Raw genomic sequence first — 25,313 nt, 5'->3', positions numbered from 1 at the left:
GCATATAGTAGAACAATGAAAACATTCAGAGAACAACAAGATCTTCATGATTTAATGAAATGCCTTGTTTATCACAAAGTCATCTTCGTTCTTCTCCAGGCAAAAAAACAGACACCAGGGAAAGGTCATAACTAAATATACGAGTCTCCAGTGGTTCACCCAGTAAAGGCACCACAGTACAGGTTGGATCACAGATCAAGAACTGGCTTGTTTGAATCCTGGTCATGCTAGAGATTTCAGGGAGTACTGCCTTTGCACTTGCATGGTTGGGAGATAGTTAACCTCATTGCACTTCTTCATCTCCTATTGGTCAAACTCCCCATGAATCCAGGTGAGGATATCCCAGACAGGATCCTTGTCTCCAGTCTCTTTTTAGTAATAGCAGCAATAATGACAGTACAAATCATACTGTAGACATAACAGCTGCCAAAGAAATACTGGCACTCCTGCTTAGTGCCAAATAAGTGCAAAATACTTCCCCAAAGTGTCACATAATATAGACGATCCAGTGCTCCCTGTTTATTTATCTGTTTGACTTACAAATTGAAAAAAAAGAAAACTCGAAAACAATTAATTAGTGAAGGGCCCTTATATAGGAAAATATAGGACTGCAATTTACTGTCAATAGTGAATTAACCAAATGAGTGAATAATTGAATGGTGAAATATCGGGGGAGAACTGTATTTGGCTTTGATCTTTTTTGAAGAAAAATCCAGTTTTGTCCCTGCTCAAATATTTTCATAACTGATGTAACCAAATACCTTTGTTTAATCGACAGCAATTTCTGTGTTCAGCTGCACAAATAGGTATTGAAATAGGACTTCTAAAGAATTTCACACTGTGATATTTATTTTAAGATCAGCAGGATATAAAAAAAAACATAATCTTGTGGCTGCTGTATAAATATTTATGCATTTTTGCCTTCAGTTCTTCTAAAAGTTATGTTGATGTGTTGATGGTGGTTACATCTTCCTCTAAAACTAAAATAAGCATAAACCCAAAGGCAATGACCCATTTAAGCCTTATTTGCTGGATGAAGCTGTGAGCTAATTAATTAAAGTTAATTAAATCTACCATTTTCCAAACCAAATCTAACTCCAGTTTCATCTTCTATGGCATATTCTTTGGGGGGGGGGGGGGTTGTACATTGAGGAACCAAATTAAAGAAAATCAGTCACTATATTCCTCCACAAAGCCTTTGCAGAAAGAGATTTTAAAGACACAACATATATGTCTTCATAATATATATATATACTGGTACATAACAATATACATATCAGTATAAACCAATCAAGGTCCTGGGGAGCCATTCCACGCCAGGTTTAACGGGTAATTGATATAATTACTAGTGGTGGGCAATTGTATGAAAATTGTATATCAATATCGTGCACGTATTTCAATACTGATGTAGATTATATCAAAGTCTTCCAAAACACAGAAAAATATAATAACACAATTGTAATATCAAACATGTTTACATATATAGACGTTAACAGATATTTACATATGAAAAGCAATAACTTACTTTAACTTAGTGGTGCTTTGCTTCACAATATCCATGGAGAAAACAAGTTCTTGTTATATTGTTTTACTATTCCATCATCAGCCACCTCAAAACTGAAATATTTCTGTACTTCACAGACTTCGGGGTTGTTTGTGTTCTAGCCAATCCGGAAGTAACTGAATCTTCAGCTGCTGCATGTAAATACTGACTCACGACACCTCTAAAAGTATTAAGTATGGCGTCAGGCTGAATTTTGCATTATTTTGAGATGTGTTTTGATGTTTTAAAAGTACTCATTTAATCTCATTTATAATACCGAAAGTTCACATTTTAAAAATGCATTAATAATAGCGTAAGTAATCACAAGGACAAAATGTAATGAACTGCGAACGCATGTGCATATCTCAAAATAATGCAAAGCGGACGGCCAGTAGTGTTTAATGCAGCATGTAAATAGCGTTTGCTACCTAAACACCAATCAATGGAAAACAATGGTTAAATAGTACTGTAGTGTGTGGTGTTTGCCTACGAGACTGACTGTGATTGGTATATTTAGGGTTTGTTGTGTCTTAATATAAAATAAACTTGATTATACTGCGTTTGTATTTTTAGCAGTATTAGCAATACAAAGTATGTTTCTGCGAGCATACGTGAATTATTCTTTTTTTAATCCCACGATATTGCGATACGGAAATTATTATCGCTATTGAACGATATCGATATCATATCAAAATATTGATATTGGTGCCCATCACTAATAATGACCTACTTCAGGGTCTGGATGGAGGTTTAATTGGTTCAATTAAACAATTTAGAACAGGTTGGAATAAAGTCCAGGAGTGGAAGGGCCAGCATGGACCACCCCTGATATATATAGATATTTGTACACTGAGTTTGTAACTCAGTCGATACAGTCAGTGAACAGCTAGCAATGGTTCAACCCTCAGTCAGCAAAATTCAAATTCATGTCAAAATGACATGCCAGAACGTATAAATAAGTAGGCCACCATGACCTAGATTTCAGTTTCATCTCTATTTAATGACTGTTTCTGTATAAAAAAAAAGTATGAAATCAATATGTATGGTTCAAGCACCTTCACCCTGTGGCCTCAATAGACCTCCCAGAATTATGTCTAAACTCTGTCAGGAACACCAGAGTGTAACCATTAACCTGTCCACCTGCAACACCCCTAGTTGAACTATAATCTTTCTTTTGACCAAAAACTAAATATCATGTTTTAATTATTTCAAGATTACCGTAATATATTTTGAATAAGACCCATGGACAGAAGAAATTGGTTCTTATGAAAGGTCACAGCTGTTCCCCATTCACACACATGTTGTGGTTGGAATTAATAATATAATACTTTAGCTATGGAAATAACAGCTAGAACAAATAGACACTTGGAACATAAATATTTAGTACAAACAAAAAAACACTACAACTGGAACCGTTCCTGTTGGAAACTGTTTTCTACAGTGATTTTGATGGATTTCAGATGTACATTCCTGAAAACAAATTGTTTTGTTCTTACTGGGGGAAATGTGTTTTGGTATCCAATAGCAGGCATTTTACTTACTAAATATCTACTAGTCATCTCCTCTTTAAAAATACACAGAGGATTTTAATGATCAAGTGAGTGGTACCCCAAAATGTAATTGTTTTTCAAGCATGTAGCTAGAGATGGGCCTTTTTATTGCCCCTTTCTCGCTAAATATCTTGGTATCTCTGAATAGATAATCACCTTCTCTTTAAACATATGTAAAATATTTTAATGACCAATCCATCCCACAAGTGTGACGGTACCCCAAATATTATCAATGTACTACCAATGCAGAATGATTGTGTGGGACCATTGTTCTTCATTAGATTGTGCACCAGTCTTGACACACCACTGCCTGTTTTGGGGTACAACAAAAATAACATTTCTCACATAGTCACGGTGCATTGGCAGTAAATATTTGGGTTACCTCTGCACCTGTGGGACAGAATCTTCTGTATTTATTTAAAGAGGAGATCATTAGCTATTCAGGGATAACCAGATTTTCAGTAAGTAAGGGGTATGAGTGGGATACAAGGGACAATAAATGTTCCACCCTGTCACAAAGACGGCCAGAGTGGGTGGCGTCAGACCGGAAGCAGGAAGGAATTCAAACACAGACAGACGGTGATGGTGATGAGCTGAGTGCAATGGCTGCACTCAGCGTTTATTAACAAAATAAAAGGTTTCAAACAGCACAAAAACAGGACACGGCACTTGACGCCAAAATAAACAGACATACAAAACGACTAAACACTAAACAGACGGTGCAGGACAGACAGACGAACAAACACGGTGAGTGAAAACACGTTAACTATTACTCTTATTCTAACAATTACTACCTCCGTCTCCAATCCCGTTCTCCACTCACCGAACACCCCACCCCGGCTGAATGAAAATGTGCATCTATATATACTGTTGTGCTGGGATTCAATTACTAATTAATTACTCACTTGAATCCCAGCACGTGAATTCATTACGTGCAACCCCGTGCCACACATTATACACATTTTATCTGCACGTGAAGTGATGTGCCATCCTCGTGCCTAAATATAATTATACACTTTAAACACACGTGAAACACAGACCCGTTTATATCCCGTGTACCAATCTATACACCAACATTAACATACGCACCCATACATACATACACAGAACACACAAATGCACACAGGGGCGGGGCACTTTGCCACACACCCCCAGACATTCTGTTTCAGGGCCGGTGACACCATAATTTTGACAACCAGTGCATACTGTAAATAAGACAATATAAGACAACACAGTACAGCTGCAATTCCAGTCAAATATACATGAATGGCACCCAAATATATAATTTGATTTTGGCTTCAATAACCTCCTAATATCCTATCTTCATAACATCTTATCTTAATTGTGTGTACACACTGATTACAACCTCAGAAAGTTATCTTTAATAATAACAGAAAATGGAAACATTTGCAGAATAAAGGGAACAGTGAGGCCTCAGTATTATTGTCTCTTTTTATGACATACTAGTGAGTGAAAGTTGAGTAAATAAACAATCTAGTCTCTTTATTTCAAACATGTATTAACCAGCACAGTATACTAGTTGGGTTCTACATGATTCAGATAAGCAGTAGGTTTACGGTTTTGTCCTGTACCCTATTAGACCATAAGTTGATAAGTTACCTTTTTGCCTGCATTTTAAGTTCCATTAATTCTATACTGCAGATATTGAGTAGTTACATTGTACATATAAATTAATTGTAATTATAATAACTGTAAAATGGCATTTTCCTTTTACAGATACTATTTCTGTGCGTTATATATGGGTTATGTGTTATATATGGGTTTCTGGCATAGCATCCCGGGCAAGGCAGGTCTGCGCCCTTTGAAATATGAGACACAGACACAGAACTGCAGTTATAATAAATAAAAAATAACAAACCATAGTTACAAAATAAAGGTTTAAACAAAACACTATTAAACTCTTCAAAATAAACACACCTCAAAAGAACCCAAGCTTTGCTATCCCGGTGCTCTCTTTCCTTCACTTTTTCTCTCTTCTGCTCCACACTCTCACTTCTCTCTGCTACATGCTCTCTCCCCTCTCCTATACACCCTCTCCCCTCTCTCCTACACGCCCTCTCCCCTCTCTCCTACACGATCTCTCCCCTCTCCTACACACCCTCTCCCCTCTCTCCTACACACCCTCTCCCCTCTCTCCTACATGCCCTCTCCTCTCTCTCCTACATGCACTCTCCTCTCTCTCCTACATGCCCTCTCCTCTCTCTCTTACACGCTCTCTCCCCTCTCCTACACGCTCTCTCCCCTCTCCTACACACCCTCTCCCCTCTCTCCTACACGCCCTCTCCCCTCTCTCCTACATGCCCTCTCCTCTCTCTCCTACATGCCCTCTCCTCTCTCTCCTACACGCTCTCTCCCCTCTCTCCTACACACCCTTTTTTGTTCCCTTTTATATCATGTTGCCAGGCGCTTGATAGATTCAATCAATCATCCGATCACCACCTGACCACATTCCACTACTTTTCCATTCACTTTCAATCAAATAATTAATCATTTAATCTAACAATCAAACCATGTGGCTGTGCAAACGGTGGCCATCTTGTTTACAGGCGTTACTATCTTTATGGGGACATTTGCTCAAATTTTGTCCGTACATTGATAGTAATACCTGCCCACACACACACACAAACACACCCATTGCCCCCCATGTGCAGTGCCTATGCTCTGTCACAGGGGTGCGCAGTATAACACCATATTAGTTGTTTACAGTTTTCTATTTATTATATGTGTTTGTAACACAAGACTGACACAGTGCATCTTATATTTCAAAAATGACTACAGTATGTATGTTGATTTGTAATGCTTTTGGCTTCTAAATAGAACATGTCTTATTATTTACGTTACTGAATGTGCTACTGTGTCTAAACAGGTCTATTTATCTGCCCACAATATGGAAAGTAGCTGTCATCACATTGTAATTACCTGAACCACATTACTTAATGTCCAACCACATTTTTTGCCTTTTGGTGTGAAACTGAAAACATAAATTTGTCATTCTTTTTTTTTTCTTCATTTTTTGGTTAAATTCAGTCTTTAAATGTTGCTGTTACTTTGAGCATGAACCCTGTTAAAATTCCTGAAAAATTCCAAAAATAACAGTGTAGTGATTAAGAGGAAACTAACAGGAATAGCTTTTCAGATCATTAAACTTTAATTCCACAAATCGGAAATACAGATCAGAATGCATTCTTTCACTAATAGAGATGATGTTGTCTGCTTCTGTGATCTAATTTCTCAAATGATATGCAGTAAGCCAAATACAGTACTACCCTGGAGGAGTCAAATAAAAAGCTATTATTGAACTGTACAATTTGTGATGAATTGCAGGTCCCAATGGAATAAAAAAGGGAACACAAGTGATATAGTTTCTGGCATTCATCCAGTCAGCTTCTTAAACTGAGAGCCTTTGTTCTTTGCATAGGGTCTGGTAAAGCATGCCATAGTCAAGACAGTCATGTTGCCATAGAAACATGAAATGTGAGGCTTTCTGCCTTCAAATCTGGGATCATAGTGCAACTCTTTAGCTATAAATGTGTATTTGTTCTATACATTAATTTGCCCCGACTACAGTTTACTTAAACATAGAAAGTCATTTTTTGGCTGTTGCAGGCTGCGGATGGAACAATTACGTCAGTTTTTATAATTGAGGAGCCGTAGTTTGCGATGACTCCTGTGTGAACAACAGCACGTCAGCTTAATTTAAAAAGGGTACACCATATTCCAAGTCTCAAACTATATTTAGCATCTACAACTATAAGTGATCTTTTGAAAATACAACATGCTTAAAGGTTGTTAAGCGGATCAAAAGCTTAATAGTTTATCATTTGCAAAAATACAGGTGTGCTTGTGAACATGACCTGGCCTGTGGGGAAACAGAAACCATCGCTGCTTGAAGGAATGCAACTTGAAAACAAGATTAATGAACAGGGCTACTGCTGTGTATGAGGGTGGTTCGATAGACCAACAGGAAGGTGTGTTCCAGGTATCCCCCTTCCGTCTTGGCAGGAAGCCTCTCACTGTGAGGTAAGGCCGGGTGGCAGGCTGGCTTCAAAGGCCAGGCCTCACAGGTGGAGAAGGGGAAAACCAAGTACATGGAGGGGAGGTAGCATATGAAAATGAACAAAGAAAAGGATGCAGCTCACCTCTTCTATTTATGTCTACTGTACACCTGGTAATACAGTTCTGTATCACTGACTTTGCCTGTCATGTTGTCAGACCTCATGCTTAACTACTTTTGTTCTGAATCCTTGTGAAAAAAATGATGTGAGATATGTCATCACATAAATGATGACATATCTCACATCACATCAAGACCAATCAATCATCATAGTTATCTTAACTAATGTACAGTATTTGTTTTGTTGTTTAGATTCACTTTGCATCATTTTCTGTTTTAGTAATCATATTTTAGTGACTTTGTAAAGCATCCTGTAGCCTCAGTACAGCTCTCAAAAACACTACACTATGTCATATTATTAGAACAAGTGCAGTATTTTTTGCATCTTCTAATGACAAAAATTGTTGCAGGTTAATGTGCTTAGAGTTCACACATGATTCTGAAAGCTCTATTGTGGCTTCAGAGCTGTTTTAAACATACAAAAAATAATCTAAATCATAAGAAGACTAAATCAGCTTAGATAATTCTAATATTTCATACCCATACCAAGTTGTTATTATATACCTTTTTACACACAGCTGGTTTGAGAGTTTGCATGTGTTTTCATAAATCATCACGTGTTGATAAAAACTAAATTGCAAATAACTATTCAGTCCTCATTTTAAAATAAAGCGCATTTAAACACTTACCTTTATGATGTGATGTTTTCTATCCACTTCTGGAATCTTAAATATTTTGCACCAATATGTTGTATCTTTAACAGGCACTGGCACCTGTCTTAAAGAAACCACAGTTTAAAATATGTTCCCCTAAAGAATGTGTACAGGATTAACTAATATTCTCGGAACAATACATATTTCACTTACGTTATTATGTCTTATGTCAAAGAAAGCAGCCCCAGAGTGTGTGACTGTGTGACTCTTTGGGTTAAGTAACCGCAGACTTTTCCTTCCACGATTTAACCCATGGTACATGGGCCCAGGATGTCCAAAATCTTCAGGGTGATAGGCCCAAATCACTCTTATTGTACTTTCCTGGTTAAGATTAAAGACATGTAAATCAGAACTAACTTAAATATACGATATTGCCTATGGATTACACATGAACACCTAGAACACACATTTTCATAAACCAAATTTGAAAATGAAATGCCAAACAACGCTGGTTTAAAAATACTAGATTTAGACATTTTCACAAAACAGGATTTATCGCACAGGGCCAGTACTAAGCTTGCAGTATACCTTAATGGGACAATTAGAGACAACATTTGTACTGGCTTAAAAAGCTGAAGCATACTGTATATGTCAGCTCATATGGTTCGCTTTTGTGTATTAAGGGCACATTCTACACCAAAATACAACAATTAAAAAAAAACAAAACTTTATTTGCAATTAACAATTTTTAATTTGTTCTGTAATAGGAGAAGAAATAAAAAAATGTGCATCCCAAGCCAGTGGTTTTGAAAGGCTGCCAAGTGAAGCTGTCAGCCACATGAAGCAGGGATCAGCTGAGAGGTCATCGGAAAGGATTCAAATGTTTGCAGCAGTACAGCTATGACCAAAAGTTTTGCATTACCCTGTAGCATTAACTAATTTTGCTGTATAAAGTGGAATGAAACCTGCTGAACAATGTTACATTAACATATTGAATTACATACCGCTTTGCAGTTTTCCATATACTTAATGGAAAACTGACAAAAACTGAAAAAAGCAACATTTTAAAATCTAACAGGAACTATTATGGTTTCCGGTAGTCTTTTAAACTATCACTTTGTAGGGGACTTGGTGGTCCAGTGGTTAGAGAAAGGGGCTTGTTAGGAGGTTCCCAGTTCAATCCCAGCTCAGCCACTGACTCTCTGTGTGTGACCCTGAGCAAGTCACCTAACCTCCTTGTGCTCCGTCCTTTCGATGAGATGTAAAACCGAGGTCCTATTGTAAGTGACTCTGCAGCAGTAGTTGTTGATGCATAGTTCACCCCCTAGTCTCTGTAAGTCGTTTTGGATAAAAGTGTCTACTAAATGACTCAATAATAATAATAATAATAATAATAATAATAATAATAATAATAATAATAATAATAAATACATGATGTTAAATAAAATATATAAGTTATGTCTCAATCCTATAATTCTAGGTGATGAAAAACTTTGGCCATAGCTATACATTCTGGGATTTCAGTAACTCTGTCATACAACATAGTAACATATACAAATGTTTTAAGAAAGATCCATAACCGGTCATACCGTAATAGTTTTGTCATTTATATCACAAGTGTTGAGATCTCTGCTGAAACCTAGGATGGTGTGTGTGCTGTTTTCCATTCCATACTCCAGGCGATAATTCTGATGGTAATCTCTCAAGACTTCTCTATTCATGTCTGTAAAATAATCCTGTTGGAAGTATTATAAACAGAGATGACAGTCTGCATCCGTTGAAGAAGACCAAAACAATTGCCTGAAGAAAAGCAGTAATCTGACACAACATGTTTAATCAAAACACATCTGCCATTAATAAGAGCATGCATGACATTTTAAATGCATGCTATTCAGTACTGAAAACAATAAATGCTTGAATACTAACCCAAATATCATTTGTTGAGTTACCTATTTAGCTCTTTACAGAATGATAATGATAACACACCTTTCTTCTAGCACAAGGAAACAAAAGAAAGTAATTTATACACCATTTACATTTGCGATTTAAGGGTGGTTTTGAGGCGGCTTAGCTCTTAGGACATCTTTTTTTCATAGTCCTTGTTTGAGCCATCCTAAATGTGATCTAGTGGAGAGGTACTGTAGTCTCAGAGCAATGTTCACGCAGAGGCATGTCCTTCTACCATTTCCTAAATGGTGTTTCGCCTCAGAAACTGTATGCTAAGAGTAAATATTGGCAAGTTGCTGATTGAACATGGCTGTATATATATATATATATATATATATATATATATATATATATATATATATATATATATTCAGTGGCAAAAACTTTGTTAAAGTAACAAAAGGTTAGGACATTGCAAGTTAAAGTAGCCACGCAACCTTAACTCTACACCCTTCTGTGTATGTTTCCGGTCACATTTGACATCACATATGTCATCATCAATGACATCGACAATTGACATCACTAAGCACATGACAAATTCTCCCCGAAGACTGGCCATACAGACATAACACTGGGAAATCATAGTCCTTGTGGTTCAGTAACTGCATTAACATTCCCACAATGTTTGCTGTCACATGGTTTGTTGAGCCTGCCAATCCGACCACACATGAAAATGTTCATGCATATTGTTGGTGTTTTACCACCCTTTTGAGCTGGCTGTAAAATCGACTTTAAACAGGACTTTCAAATGGGGCTCCCGAGTGGCGCATCTGGTAAAGGCACGCTGCGTGGAATGCAGGATGCACACTATAGCCTGGAGGTTGCCAGTTCAAGTCCAGGCTATTCTACTGCCAACCATGGACGGGAGCTCCTAGGGGGCGGTGCACAATTGACCAAGCGCTGCCCAGGGGAGGGGGAGGGCTTAGGTCAGCCACGGTGTCCTCAGCTCACCGCGCACCAGCAACCCCTGTAGACTGGCTGGGTGTCTGCGGGCTTGCCTGTAAGCTGCCCAGAGCTGCATTGTCCTCCAACGCTGTAGCTCAGGGTTGGCTGCATGGCGGGCCTGTAGAGTGAAAAGAAGCGTCAGGTGACGGCACACGTTTCGGAGACAGCGTGTGTTTGTCTTCGCCGCTCCAGAGTCAGCGCAGGAGTGGTAGCGGTGAGCTGAGCCTAAAATACAATTGGACATTTCAAATTGGGAGAAAAACAGGGTAAAATCAATTGGTGATTACTAAATTAACAACAAAAAAATGGACAGTCATTCAAACCTTAACTATGTCTAGTTAAGACTACACAGACATAACATATATATTTTTAAATCCACAGACTGCTGCATCAAATATATCCATATTTATTGATTTGTCATCCTTTGTATGTATAACAGTATTGATGTTGAAGAGATTTGAGTGGTTTAACAGCAAGCATCATGCAAGACTAGACTACTACTCAGACTACTCACACCAATACCCACTATCAGTTTTGCAAAAACAATAATGTTTCAGAACAAATCTTAATTACATCTACACCACAATTTTGTATGCAGTTAGAAATATACAGTATGTACTACAACATGGTCTCTGCTTTTTCTGTATAGTCTTTTCTGCATGGTTTAGATTTGGTTTTTATCAAAATTGTAAATCTATAAATCCCCCACAAGCCCACAGACTACTATAATTGGTATTCACTTCCCCCCATTCACACTGAAAAAGGAAATAAATAATGCCTATAAAACTGGAGACTTGTTATTTATCATCTGGACTGGGTTTTGTAATTGCTTTAAACATTTTGAGGATATATTTTCAGTCTAATTTCTGTATCTATCATGGTAACATAAATACATTGCACATAACTGTAATAGTTATGTATTTAATGCTAGTTTCTATATTCTTAATAAACTGTATAAAATCACCAGTTCATTATCCCACTTACTATATGATGGGGCTGGTAACTGTCTTGAGACAGACATTTGCTTTGTGTCTAGAAACAGGATTTGCCTCTGGCAAAGGAAGTGGTATCAGTCGTTTTTTATCTGTCAGCTGTACAGAGTGGTATCAGCACAAAGATCATTCTCAGCTCTGACAAACCAAAGAATAGAGAATGCACAAGAATCCCTTGTAACATTTTATGGGACCATGGTGAAATCACTGTGGTAAAGCATAAACAACTAATGATAAATATAGATTGTAAATGTGTAGCATTATCTTACATGCCTTATAATTGAGTGTTTTATAGTCGTTGGTGAAGACTATACATGTAGAAAAAGCCTAAAATGCAAAATAAACTTTATAACAGACAAGAAAGTGTGCTATTAATGACACATGTGTGGAAATGTACTGAAGGAGGGCTACATGAAAGTAACCTCCCTGTAGCCACTGTTTTGATAGATACAGTATGAACAATAAACAGTACTGTAACAAATAGGTTATTGTTTACCTCTACAACACATTAATGTTTCTGTCATCTGAAACACCACTTTCTAAATACCTCTTTTGTCAGTAATTATTAATTTTCAGTATTTTGTCAAATTTGAGCATGTTAAGAGATAAAATGTAATAAAATATTTTTATTTAGAAGCTTTAAACATGTACAATAGCAGTGTGGAGTAGTGGTTAGGGCTCTGGACTTGACCGGAAAGGTCGTGGGTTCAATCCCAGGTCGGGGACACTGCTGCTGTATCCTTGAGCAAGGTACCACGCCCTGCGTTCCCCCTGCCTTGCAGGAGGGCCCGGTTGCCTGATGCCGTGGGGACCGAGACCGTCCGGGTTATAGTGCGTGCCTGGGGAGACCTGCCCCGCATCGGAGCAGAGGGAGGGAGTAGCGCGGCCACTTGCCAAGATGCCTCACGTTCTCGTGGGAGCGCTGCAGGATCTCCACTGTTGGCCCAAAGGTGTGCCCCTGGGATATCAGCGTGTTTAACACTGCCGCCTTATCAGCATTGGGAACCCTCGTCTGTGACAGGCATAGCTGTCTGTGAGCCACCACCAGGCGTGCCAGGCTCCGGTCTAGGGGTTGCCCTTGAAGGTCGGAGATCTGGAGCAGTGTGCCTGAAAGGAGGTGTAACTCAGAAGCCACAGGCTCAGGGAGCGGGGCTTCACATAATATGCCATCCATTTAGGCGGTCAGGATACCCGCTGTGTTTGCTAGGCAGGTCACCTGTGCCTCTGCTGCATAAGCCCGCTTCAGGTGCGTCTCCGTGACCCTGCACTGTGGGTTGGGGCATGCAGGGTCCTTGAGTAAGCCCCCCACTGGCAAAGACTTGACCAAGACTGCAATGGTGGAATCCACTGGGGGAAAACCTGTGAGATACAGCTTCTCCGTGCCTTCCAAGGAAGCAAGCGGGGCCGATTGCTTCAGCATACTCGGCGCTGAGGCTGGATGACCCTAGGAGGAATGCACCTCCTCCATGAACTCCTATCTCACAAGCATGTGCACAGGCAGTAACTCGCACACGACAGACAGTCGTAGTACACACAGCCTGCCACACAAGCAAAGCAGGCCGTGAAAGAAAGGAGCAAAAAAGAAGCTAATAAACAGAGCCGCTGATTCCATGACCGTGGCAGAGTCAGCTCTCTGCACAAATGCAAGGTTACTGCAGTCGACTCAGAAGAGCGCTTTCAAAAACACACTCAGTTTAGTAACACTGAAGTTTACCTTACCGTAGGTGAGAGGCAAAAGAGAAAATGGTCTCTGCGGGTTGACTGTTTAATCCCTTGGTAGGCGGGATCGAGGATGTCACCCCATGGAGGGGCCTATCGGCAGCTCTGACATAAAATGCTCAGGCATATCCCAAAAGTAATGTTGGTGGTAGACTTTGAATTTAAAGGGAAGTGCCATTTATTACATCTGGAACATGGATTATGTAGTTATATAGTTCAGCCATTCGAAACCTTGTAGCTCTAATAGATAGACCACACAGCTGTCTGGGAAATCATAGTGGCAACATATTTACTGACATTGAACAGAATTGTTGCCAGAAAAGATTGATAGTATAGGATGAATCTCCCCAACAGATGTACATCACGCATAACATAACCACTGTAATAACTGCTAATAACCAACAAAACACAGATTTCGTACATAAATTTAAATTGGAACATATTGTGTGAAAATTAGAATGTGGCTTTAATAATCTGTAGTTTGAATGTTGAAGTGAAGGTAACTACAAAAATGCGTTTCAAAAAGTTATTAATCATAATAAAGTTTAACATAATGTTTCCTCACATAAAGAACATGGCCTTATCAACTTTATTTCCCAACAACACAATGTGCGCAGAGTAAAATAAATAAATGCGTGGAAGAATTTTATTACCTCTAAGCATACTAGTGTTAAAATAAAGTGATATTTCTGCGTTGTTTTTATCTCTTAAAACGACATATTCATATGGTGATTCACTTGGTTTAGTTTAGTTTAGTTTAGTTTATTAACGTTGTGACCGCAGCTACACCAAATGTATAGCAAAGTATAATCACTAAATTATCCTCGGAAGTTCATTGGAACTTGAAGAAACTTGTAGCTGTAGTTGTTTTTAAAACAATTTAATTGAAACTGTGGCAAACCTAAATATGGAAACAGAAATCATATTGAAAGACCCAGAAACTGAATACACCTGATCATTTTTGTTAATGTACATACACACTTCATATGTTATAATAAAGTTGTTAATTGTTAAATGTATTGTTTAGCCAGTGTTATACATAAACGTACCTGTAAATAGGGTTGGCCTTTTTCCACCCCCCCTATTACAATATCTGAAAACGCCATTCCTCCGGTGGGAGATAATCCAAACCCAACATATCCTTTGGTCTCAACCACCGTTTCAAATGTGATGGTTTTTTCATCATATCTCCATTTCAGGTGGTATTTCCCATGCTCATCCAGCACTGCCGAGTGTCTAAAAACCTCTCTCGAACAGAACGACGGGCACAGTCCAGATGTTACAATAACAAACAGGATGGAAACAAAGTTGGGTATCATCATATTGGCTCTTTATATTATATTGGCTAAAACAAATATATAAAAAAAATCACTGATCGCGTCTTTACCAGAATATAATTAACGTTATAGGTTTCGACTTGTGGTGTTTGAATTTTTAGGCAGCATTAAAAGCAGACGATCCAACCAACAAGATCCTTCACTGCATTTCATCATAGTAAACCATTCCGTCCTCCGATTGAAACTGTCTAAACTTGTGCAAGTATCATCTATCTGCACAGACACGTCTTGTTCTCCTGTATGGTCAAAATTGTCTTTTAAATGCAATACCTCAGTGAGCTATGCTTTTTTTTCTCTCTGTTTCAAGAGAAAGTTTTAAGTGCCAAAAGCAGTTAAAACGATTACAAGATTGAAGCTGAGGGCGTGACTTGCACTAGATTAATTCACATTGTTATTTACTGAGAGAGAAAGAGGGGGGCGAGAGGGGGGGCAGGATCCCCCAATAATAAATCGTTTGTGAACTATTTCAACAAATCACATTAAACTGACTTGATCCTGCAGACATTTCCCGGCAATCTGATGTTAAAATGTTTTTTTTTGCACCAAAGGCTGCCGCCTGTCTGATAATTTATTGCTTTAGGGTAACTGTGTTAGGCAATACGGTCTCATTACTCAAAGAGCTCACACGCACTACACGCCACGAGGTAAATATTTTTATTATTTATTTACTTATTTTTATAAAAGGTGTGTGATAAAAACAACTACCAATTCGATTCTGTTAGTTTTCAATAGTTTACAGAATAAACTCTCCAAAAAAAAAAAATACAAGACATTGACTTTGATAGATTAACATTATGTTCCAGAACAAAAAAAAAAAAACACCCGGGGGCGGGTGTGTGCTGACTGGCAGGACCAATTTTAATTTAAGATGAACCTTTCGTTGTGCAAAATGAACACGGAACAACTAAACTGTAGAGTTTATTTCTACTTTGAACATCTGAAAATGATTTAAAACAAACAAACAAACAAAAAAAAAACAAGTATGATGGTCTGCATCAAAGTATAACAAGTATAATGGCCATACATGTAAGTTTTTACAGTCAATACTCTATTACTCTAGAGTGTATCTTTTTGTACCCATGCATATTTCTCTGCAGAGCGTATCTTTCTCAGCAGTGGATGATTGCTCATCAAGTAGTTCTGAAAGTCTTTGAGGGATGTGTGCCTGACGTTGTACTGTACAAGCAGGATCCCTTTCAGCGACTCAACAGTCAAGTTGTTCCTTTCCTTTGTCCACTGGCTTTGCATCAGTGAAACGCTCTACATTTGCATTGTGAGAGGGAACAGCAAAGAAGAACTGTTTGCAATCTTTAACAGTTCTGAGTGACATTTATTGTTTTTGGACCTGTTGAAATATTCGGTTCATTTCTGGTGTGCTAGCAAATGTCTTGAGATTGCTGAACTGATCAAGCACTCGTCATCAATTTGCACCCCCTTCTCTGTCAGGTATTTGACATAAGATTCCACATCATTCCAATTTGTTGTCCCACTCAGGGCAATCCACATGAAACAAGAGCGCTCTTCCAGGGGTGCCATCCACATCTTCAAATATTCTAAGCATGTGCTGTACAGACATTCTACTTGAGCACAAAATATGTTACACTCTTCATCAAGTACCTCCTTGCGCTTTTGCCCCAGTAGTCTCTTAACTTTCAGCGACATGAAGTTCTGGGTCTTGTGCTCAGGAAGGACAGTGCACTGACTTCAAGCAGGTCACCACTTCCACTATGGAGTTGTTTTCCCTTTCTATTTCTTGGCTGTGTGAATGGAGTGCACTCATGAGTGAGTGCATGTGCCAAAAGTGAATCTCGCTGAACTCATCTTCCAAAAATGTCTTAATCACAGTGGGTGGTTTGTCCTGTGACAGGAAGAAAGACTTCAAGGCTGGAAACATCTGCAGCAGCCTAGTATCTGGAAATAAGGACAGCCATCATGTCTTGCTGTGATAAAGTAGCTTACTGTATTCTACGTTAACAAACTCACAGCATTCCTTCTGAAGCTCAGTTCAGAAAGTGTAGATATGAAAATAGTTTTAAAAATAATGCCCTCAATGTCAACATCAAGTGTGTCTGCCCCGTGATGGACACAGTTGTTCAAAATGTGTGCTGGGCAACCCACACCGATTAAGGTCCTCTTCTGCAACAACTTCTTTAAATTTTCAAACACGTTCTTTCCTCCTTCACCACGCCGGAGTCCTCCGAACATTGTATTGCCGCTGTCACCTGCAAATGCAACACACTTCTCAAACAAACTTCTTTTCCAGTTTCCTTTATGTATTGTGCAATAGCGTCTGCAGTCTCATTAGGCGTGCTCTGGACGTCAATTAGCTTTGACTGCAACCTGCTGTTCTTCCAGTCAAAATACTTACTGGAAATGTTTTCACAGCACCATGATTGCTTCCATCTGTAGCAACTCCACATTAAGGTATGTCGTTAAGTGCTTTCACAGCAGTGTTAAAAGAAGGTGGTGCAAGCACAGAGTGAACAATTGCTTCCGTCTTGGTTCAAGCACTTAACTCAGAATAAGAGAATATCTTTTTCAGTAAGACAGATGTGCAATCCATTGACTTGAAACTGTTATGATGCATGACAGTGTGAAATGCTAAAATACCTTCTGCTGCAGTAACAGAATCCTCAGATTTGCCGCCTGGTTTGACAAATAATCTGTCATCTTTGCTGATGAGCTCTCTCCTGAAACAAACTTCTTGTGTTTCTCACAATTTATATGCTTTTAAATCAAGAGCACCTTTATTTGCAACTGAGACATAAGTGCCACCTCTGCATATCATTCACTCAGCTTCCCATTCTACTTGACCGCCACAAAAACACGGAAATATTGTTTTAAGTGCTTCAGTAAATTTACATTTTCGTTTTGGCATTATGTTCAGTGGCAGGTCACTGCATCCAACTCAACGGCAGATGTTTAGAACAAATTCAACAAAATGAATCAGACAAGAGTAAGCTTTCAATTTCGGCCTGCCACTTAACTGAATGTTGCGTCGTTCAGTCCCTGCTCCATGCTGCAGCAGCCACACCCACACATACCGCTCTAATTGATTTGCAGCCTAAAGGGATCAAAAAATGGGATCGGATCCAGGTTCACTGGAGCTGGATCATGAGAAGGTACACAGGACATGTGTGGCGCATAGACCCCGGCTGCCAAACTTGGATACAGCCTGTGATCACAGTAAATGTTACAAAGAAATGGCAAATGGATGGACAGAGATATGCGCTAGTTTTGGACAACTCAACTATTTAAATCCAGGTTGCAATACCCAAATCACTTTAGCTAAACAACAAAAAAACGTTTTAACTTTGAAACTCACTGTAGCTCGGTGTTGTTTACATATCGTCTGTGCCCTGCTGCAGTTTGATGTTCAGGCAGCATCTACATATTTTGAGTGATTGGAAACTGAAACTTTCAAAGTACTTTTTTTTTAAATACAATTTTCATAAATACCAGTACAGTACTAGTAGCATTTTAATAGCAAACTGTATTTTTCTTACGTACCTGTATTTAAACCTCAGCGTTTCCAGAAATATATTTGAAGGGGCATTCTCATACCTCCCATTAAAATGTACATTATGCCACACTCGCTTTAGAGTCCAGAGATAAAGAGCACATTTTAACATGAAAATTGGAAGTTCTCAAACCTCTGCTGGTAAAAGTACAATCTGTCAACACAATATGTACTGGTAATCATTTTGTTATGGAAATCGCTTTGATTTATTTATGTATTAGGGGCAACTGAATGAAATAATTCCTATGTATTTATTTATTTGGCAGACACCTTTATCCAAGGCGACTTACAAGCATTACAGGGCAATACAAGGAACAAAGAACAATATGTATATAATATATAGGCCTATATCATTTTTATTTATTTATTTATTTATTTATTTATTTGTTTGTTTATTTTCTGTTTTTTTCTAGTGCTGGCCAAAAAACAGAAAGCTAAAAAATATGATGTTAGATCTGTCTTTTGAATTGGTTACATGTTTTGACACCTACATACATATTTGTCTTGTTTAACAACGTGTGTTGTATTATAGTTGTTCCTGCATTTAAAAATGTTCGATCAAGTTCTGATCCAATTCTGATCCTTTTAGTACAACCCAATACGTCACAGGAGCAAGATCGAATCCAGGATCCAGGATCGGATCACCTTAGTACAACCGGCCCCAGCTGGTGAACAATACAGCCGCACGCTGTCAGCGTATGTGCAGCGATATTAGGGCACAACAGGAATTGTAGTTTTGCAAGCATCAGCAGCAGCAAAGGGGCGAGCTGGCGAAATCCTGGACGTTCGTTCATTTTTTGAAAATCCGCCCGGAGGGAGATTGGAGGCCCAAAAAGGAGGACATGTCCTGGAAAAAACAGACGTATGGTAACCCTAGACTCACATTTGTAACATTTACAAAATGTTCAGGTTTCTTGGCCTCGCATGTGCAACCATTCATTGTCACAAATATCATTACCATTATGCCAACATATTGAGCTGAATCATCCCAAATAGTTTCTGAAAACAAATTCCTTTGTGGGAACAATCAAATAAATTAATTCAACATGATGGTGTGCCGTAAATATATATATATATATATATATATATATATATATATATATATATATATATATATATATATAATATATATATATATATACATACAGTGCCATTACAGTAGCCCTTTTATACTCGTTATAAGTCGGAACACAAATAGCACGGTCTTGTAACTATGGCTCCCCACTATAGCGTTATAAAGGGTGAGCACTGTACGTATCACTTACTTGTATGAAGATAAGCTTATGCACAGTTCTAAAAACATATCAATTATGCTATTATAAATGGGTTTTTTTTAAACTGAAAGTCAAACATTTTTATTGGTATTATAATACAAGAAAACAAAGTCTAGTTGTTTTATGTCTAATTATATGACTTGCATGTAGTTCCAATACATTTATATGTCTAATTATATGACTTGCATGTATATACAGTTACTTGGATGAATCTTTAAAAGGTAAAAAATGCTTTAATGAATAGAGGACTTAAAGAGACCACATACATAAAAATAAATAATAAAACACAACGTTTTGTTGTGCTATTCTTGAGGTTGTAACCGTTATTGTTTTTGTTTCATCTAAAAAAAAACCAACAGAAGCAGCTATCAAGAATGATCAGTTTTCCATGGATCCTGTGGATTAAGACACTGACTTTACCTGATATTCTGCAGCCCTGGACAGCTGACGACTGGCTGACTGCACATGTACTTCAGCAGTTTCTACATTGGCCTCTATGCTGTCTGGATGAAGGAAAACAAAACAAACAAAAAAAAAACCCAGTTGTTTTCTGCAAGGATTTTATTAAAGCAATATTTTGGAAAGGTTACATTCTTGTCCAACCATGCATTCCTAATACAATCTAATAAAATAACAGTATTAAAATCTTATCAGCTATAAAGTACATATCTATGTATGCCTTTTCTAAAGGTATATTACCATAAATCAGACATTACCAAGTGTGATTATAGTAATATGTTCAAAAATAAGTATGTCCTTTAAAAGAGGAAATTATATATCTATTTTTTAACTATCATCAGTTACAATGGACATTTCAATTATTGTCAATGTACTTTATTTGATTTACACATTCAGAATTATGTTTAACTCAATGCTTTATTAAATAAAAAAAGCACTTTGTTTTACATGTTGGAAATACACATACATGAATTTTATTCATAGGAGTAGTAACAAGTTAGTACAGTTCAGTCTTCACTGGACCTTGTTTTACAATCCTCTAGGGCAGTGATTCTCAACGCTGGTCCTCTGGGCCCCATCTATCTTCTAACTTTCGTTCCAACTTGGCTCTCAATTACTTAACTAAACCCTTAATTTAACTAATAATTTGCTTAATTTGGCCTTTTTATTGTTTGCAGCTCTTAAACAGTTTCAAATTAATTGTAAAAATGTTTAAGTAACTTAAAATATGCAAATTTTCAGGAGCTTAGAACAATTAAAAAGGTCTAATTAAGGACATTATTAGTTTAGAGAGCTCAGTTGGAATGAAAACCAGAAGACACTTGGGTCCTGAGGACCGGGGTTGAGAACCACTGCTCTAGGGGGCATATGACTGATAGATTGTGTTTGTTGCAATTGATAATGTCTTAAAACTATCTGGAGGTGTTCGATTCTTGGCAACTGAAACTATCCTGCAGATTATCATTAGTAGTCCTCCATACTGTCACATCTGGGCCTCATAAGGGTAGACACAGGATTGGCATTTATCCTGGTGGATTAGGTGAATTATATATATTCGCCCTGAGTGAAATGTATTTAAGCAACCCAATACACATTTTAAAAGGAACAAAAATAAACAGTTATGACACTATAATAGGATAACAACTTCCTTCGGAGAAACTATATTTATTAAGAATACACACTGCCTTTGTTCAGAACACATTCTCAATTTAAAAACATTTTAACATAGTTCTGTCTTTCAAGAATATCCTCCTATTTTTAAGCATTTAGAAAAAAGAAAAGTAGCCTCTTTCAGAGAGATTATGTTTATCAAGAGTTCAGGCCCTTGATTAAAAAATGGCAAGTTTAAAACAATAGTTCTATCTTTTAAGAACTCAATTCTAATAAAAGCTTATAAAACAATACTGTGTTATTCAGGCATACACAACAATCGTATCCACCCATCTAAAATTAATAGTAATAGTATGATAAGCACATATATAAGACAACTATATAGAGCAGTTAGGTGATGTCAAGCAGGTGAGGAGTTTTCAGGCAGAGTCTCGATTTAGGATTTCAAACTCCAAAGGCTGGGTTCCGGTTGAGATTGAAGATTGAGAACATTTTGGTGTAGTTTGACTATAGTATTTATGTCTATCTTTTAGCTGCCAACTCGTCTAAATTGATGTCATCGCATCCTCTCTTATGTTGTTACAATGTGTTTGAAAACTAATAAACTAAAAAAAATAAAAATGCATATTATATGTTATGTAAAAATGCATATAATGAATAATATTCTTTTTCAACATTTTAACTAGAATAATAATTAATTTCAGCAAGCTAGCATCTTAGTTAAAACTTCCTGACTGGATCCTGTATTGGCACATTTAGCAAACATACATTTTGTGGTAATTTTTCTACTACAGTTGCAAGTAACACCATGTTGTTCAGTATACATTGTGTACATTTTGTGTTTTCAGCAGCTGCCCATTCTATGTGACTTTTGCACTCGACACAAGTTGCCCTCAATATATTTTTTCCGTCAAGGATATGGATCGGCTCTCCTGGGCTAATTCTAGTATAAGCATGGTATCATTTAGGAAAACAGGCTGAACAATCTCCCGCCTTAACTGTGCCCTGTCTTTGAATCAAAATAAATTGGAGGTATATATATATATATATATATATATATATATATATATATATATATATATATATACATATACACACACATTATATATGTATATTATACACACACACAGTAGAACCTCATTTATCCGCACCCCGTTCATCTGCGACTTCAATTATCAGCAGCTCCCTGACGAGTTTTATCTCGGAAATACAGTACATTATTGCCAATGTAGACTTAATGCCCGCGGTGCACACACACATAAGACGCATGTGACAGTCTATCCTGTGGAGTCGACGCCAAGACAGCAGCGCTACAGATGCAAGGATTCATTTTTTTTTTAAATTAGTATGTTTTCATATGATTTGAATGTATTTTGCATTTATTTAAAATACAGTCTTTTGTTATTATTTGGCAGTATGGATAGGGAAGCCCCATCCCACAAAACTTGTGTAGAATGTGACCATCTCCGAAACCGATTAATTGAGACGGTTAATTCAGAGATGGTCACAACTATATAAGCCTGCAGCTTTTGTTGTTCTGGGTGGGTGTTCAGAGGAGAGAACGACAGAGAGCGGAGATCTAAAACAAAAGTAAGAAGAAAAGAAAAAGAAAACAATTGCTACTCGTGCTGGGATGCACCAGCACACTACTTGTTTTGTGTTCGAGATCTATTTTGTTTAAACTGACTAGGCCATTGCAGAACCTTGATTTTATTCTTCTTTAACCATTCTGAAGTAGATTTTGATGTGTGCTTTGGATCGTTGTTGTGTTGGAACTTCCAATTGCGCTTTAAACCAAGTTTTGATTGGCCAATATCTTTTGGTATGCTATGGAATCCATTTTACCATGTATTGGAACTAAATGACCTGTGCCAAAAACAGCCCCATAGAAGGATATTACCACCTCCATGCTTGACAGTAGGTATGGTGTTCTTTTCTTTGTACACCTCACCAGACTTTCTCCAGACATAACAAATATCAGTGTGACCAAATAGCTTGATTTTTGTTTCATCACGCCAGAAAACCTTTGACCAGAACTCATATCCATCATTCAAATGCCATTTTGCAAACTTTTAGCTATTGTCCTTGTGACATTTTCCCAAGAGTGGCTTTTTCCTTGGCCTGTGATCATTGAGACCTTCACCATGCAATACTTGACCTATGGTTGAAATGGAAACCCCAGTTCCACTTGCAGCTAATTCACTTTGAATATCTTTGGCAATCAATCTCGGATTGTTATTAACCTTCCACACAATTCTGCTACTTGATCTTGGTGAAAGAACCTTCTTTCTTCCAGACCGAGGGAACGTTGTGACAGTACCATGAGTCTTGTACTTCTTGAGAATAGAAACAATAGTTGAAATTGGGATACTCAAATGCTTGGAAATCTTCTTGTATCCTTCTCCAGCTTTATGACAATAAATCATTTTCTGCCTAAGGTCTTCAGATAGCTCTTTACTTTTTCCCATATTGACTTATTGGTAATGACAGCAATCATCCTATGCCTTTTATACAATCCAGCATTTTCTAGACTTTTCTAGAATTAGGTTCTGCATGATCATATTGAAATTTCTAGCACCTTGTAAACAATATTCTCATAGGGTATGAATACTTTTGAATTAACATTTTTTGAGTTTTGCATAAGAAAAATGCCAAAATAAATAATTGTAGACATCTATTTCTTATAACTTTTTTCCTCATCCACAAAAGCAAAACTTTTGCTAAAATTCTTTGTTTTTGAGAAATTTGTAGAAATTATAAATTTCCATTGAGTACTATACTTTTGACTACAATTGTGTATCTATCTATCTGTCTATATAGAGTCTGAGTCCCGAGTGCTGATTTCGAGTCAAATGCGGGTCCTAGTTTGAGTCCTTGAAACAAACTCAAATCAATGTTCATTAAACTAGTGGTAGTAGTGTCACTGTCACTACCTTCTTTTCTTTTGGAACTGGTATACTGTTTGAATATACCTGAAGTTTATAGATAAGCTTTAGGTTCAAGTTTGTGGATGTTGTTTTTCACTGTGATAGAAGCCGTGATCTGGACTATAGAGCCGGTATAGTGTTATAAAGTGGTACATCGTCAGAATGTGGTATGCGTACCAGAACTTGACTCTTGTAATGTCAGAAAGTGGTACACTGTCAAATTTTGGTACAGGTGCAATCAATTTGCGATCTGATGGGTGTTTTCCTATTGTCAAACAGAGGTACATTTACCATTAATTATACATGATTTTTTTGCAAGCTTAAACTGGAAACAGACCATTTAATTTCTCTAAAAATAAAAAACATTCAGTCCACCGCAAAGTTGCACAAGTGAAAAAATGTACCAGACCCATAGTATTGCATATGATAAATATTTGCATACAATTTTTTTTAATGGTGGAAAAATATGATAAATTACATTAAAAACAATTTAAAAGACTGGAAAATATGATAAATTAAATTTAAAAAATAAAACAGCATAACGTACCAGATTTGAATGGGCGCTTCCCTGCTTTCTTAGCGGAAGTTGTTTAGGCATGCAAGAGCAGTGAGCTGAGTACCACTTTTTAACACATACCTGAAAATAACACTACACAGGTAAGAAATTAAAGTTACTTTCACCTCTGACTAAAGCATCTACTTTGACTTCAATTAGGGTAAATTCTGCCAATCTGACTTAGACATTGCTAGAACTGTATATATACTGTGTTCTTAAATAGTAAATTTAGAATTATTTGTATTATTTGTTTTACAAAACAGAAACGTTATGTTTCACTTTCATTGTATTTGCACTTTTATTAAGTCTGTAATACAGTGATGCATTTATGAGCTTGTGCTTCAGTTCATTTGATTTCAGACAATGTACTTTTTATCTTTTCTCTTTTACACAAAAACATATTTATATGTATTTCCTTTTTGTGTAGGTTCATAATAGTATAAAAACATGAAGTTCACAGACAGATTTCTAGGTTGACACAGCGTATTGTTAATGCGTTTTTCCCGCATCCATAATACATTTTTTTCATTTTGGTAAATTAAGTGTTATTAAGTTATTGTGTCGTTCTTTTTTTTTTATATACTATCAATCAGTCCTGCTGTCATTCAAGAACATAATAACATAAGAAGGAGGCTGTGTGGTCCAG

At 37.3% G+C, this 25,313-nt stretch overlaps 1 protein-coding gene across 1 annotated transcript in view; it reads right to left on the bottom strand.

Moving 5' to 3' along the window:
* moxd1 (monooxygenase, DBH-like 1) overlaps positions 1 to 15,178 on the bottom strand; it is a 33,371-nt gene extending 18,193 nt beyond the window's left edge. The window contains exons 1-4 of the mRNA XM_034019075.3: positions 14,534 to 15,178; positions 9,471 to 9,617; positions 8,095 to 8,262; positions 7,918 to 8,001 (exon numbers count right to left, since the gene is read on the bottom strand). Of these exons, the coding sequence (XP_033874966.2) occupies positions 7,918 to 8,001; positions 8,095 to 8,262; positions 9,471 to 9,617; positions 14,534 to 14,806 (672 nt within the window). The 5' untranslated portion in view covers positions 14,807 to 15,178. The remainder of the gene's footprint in view (positions 1 to 7,917; positions 8,002 to 8,094; positions 8,263 to 9,470; positions 9,618 to 14,533) is intronic.
* Between the last annotated feature and the right edge of the window lie 10,135 nt (positions 15,179 to 25,313).

The sequence above is a fragment of the Acipenser ruthenus genome, chromosome 6 (assembly GCF_902713425.1).
Source record: "Acipenser ruthenus chromosome 6, fAciRut3.2 maternal haplotype, whole genome shotgun sequence".
NCBI lineage: Eukaryota > Metazoa > Chordata > Actinopteri > Acipenseriformes > Acipenseridae > Acipenser > Acipenser ruthenus.
The sequence above is the reverse complement of the archived record's forward strand: the minus strand, read 5'-3'. Positions and strand labels throughout refer to the sequence as shown.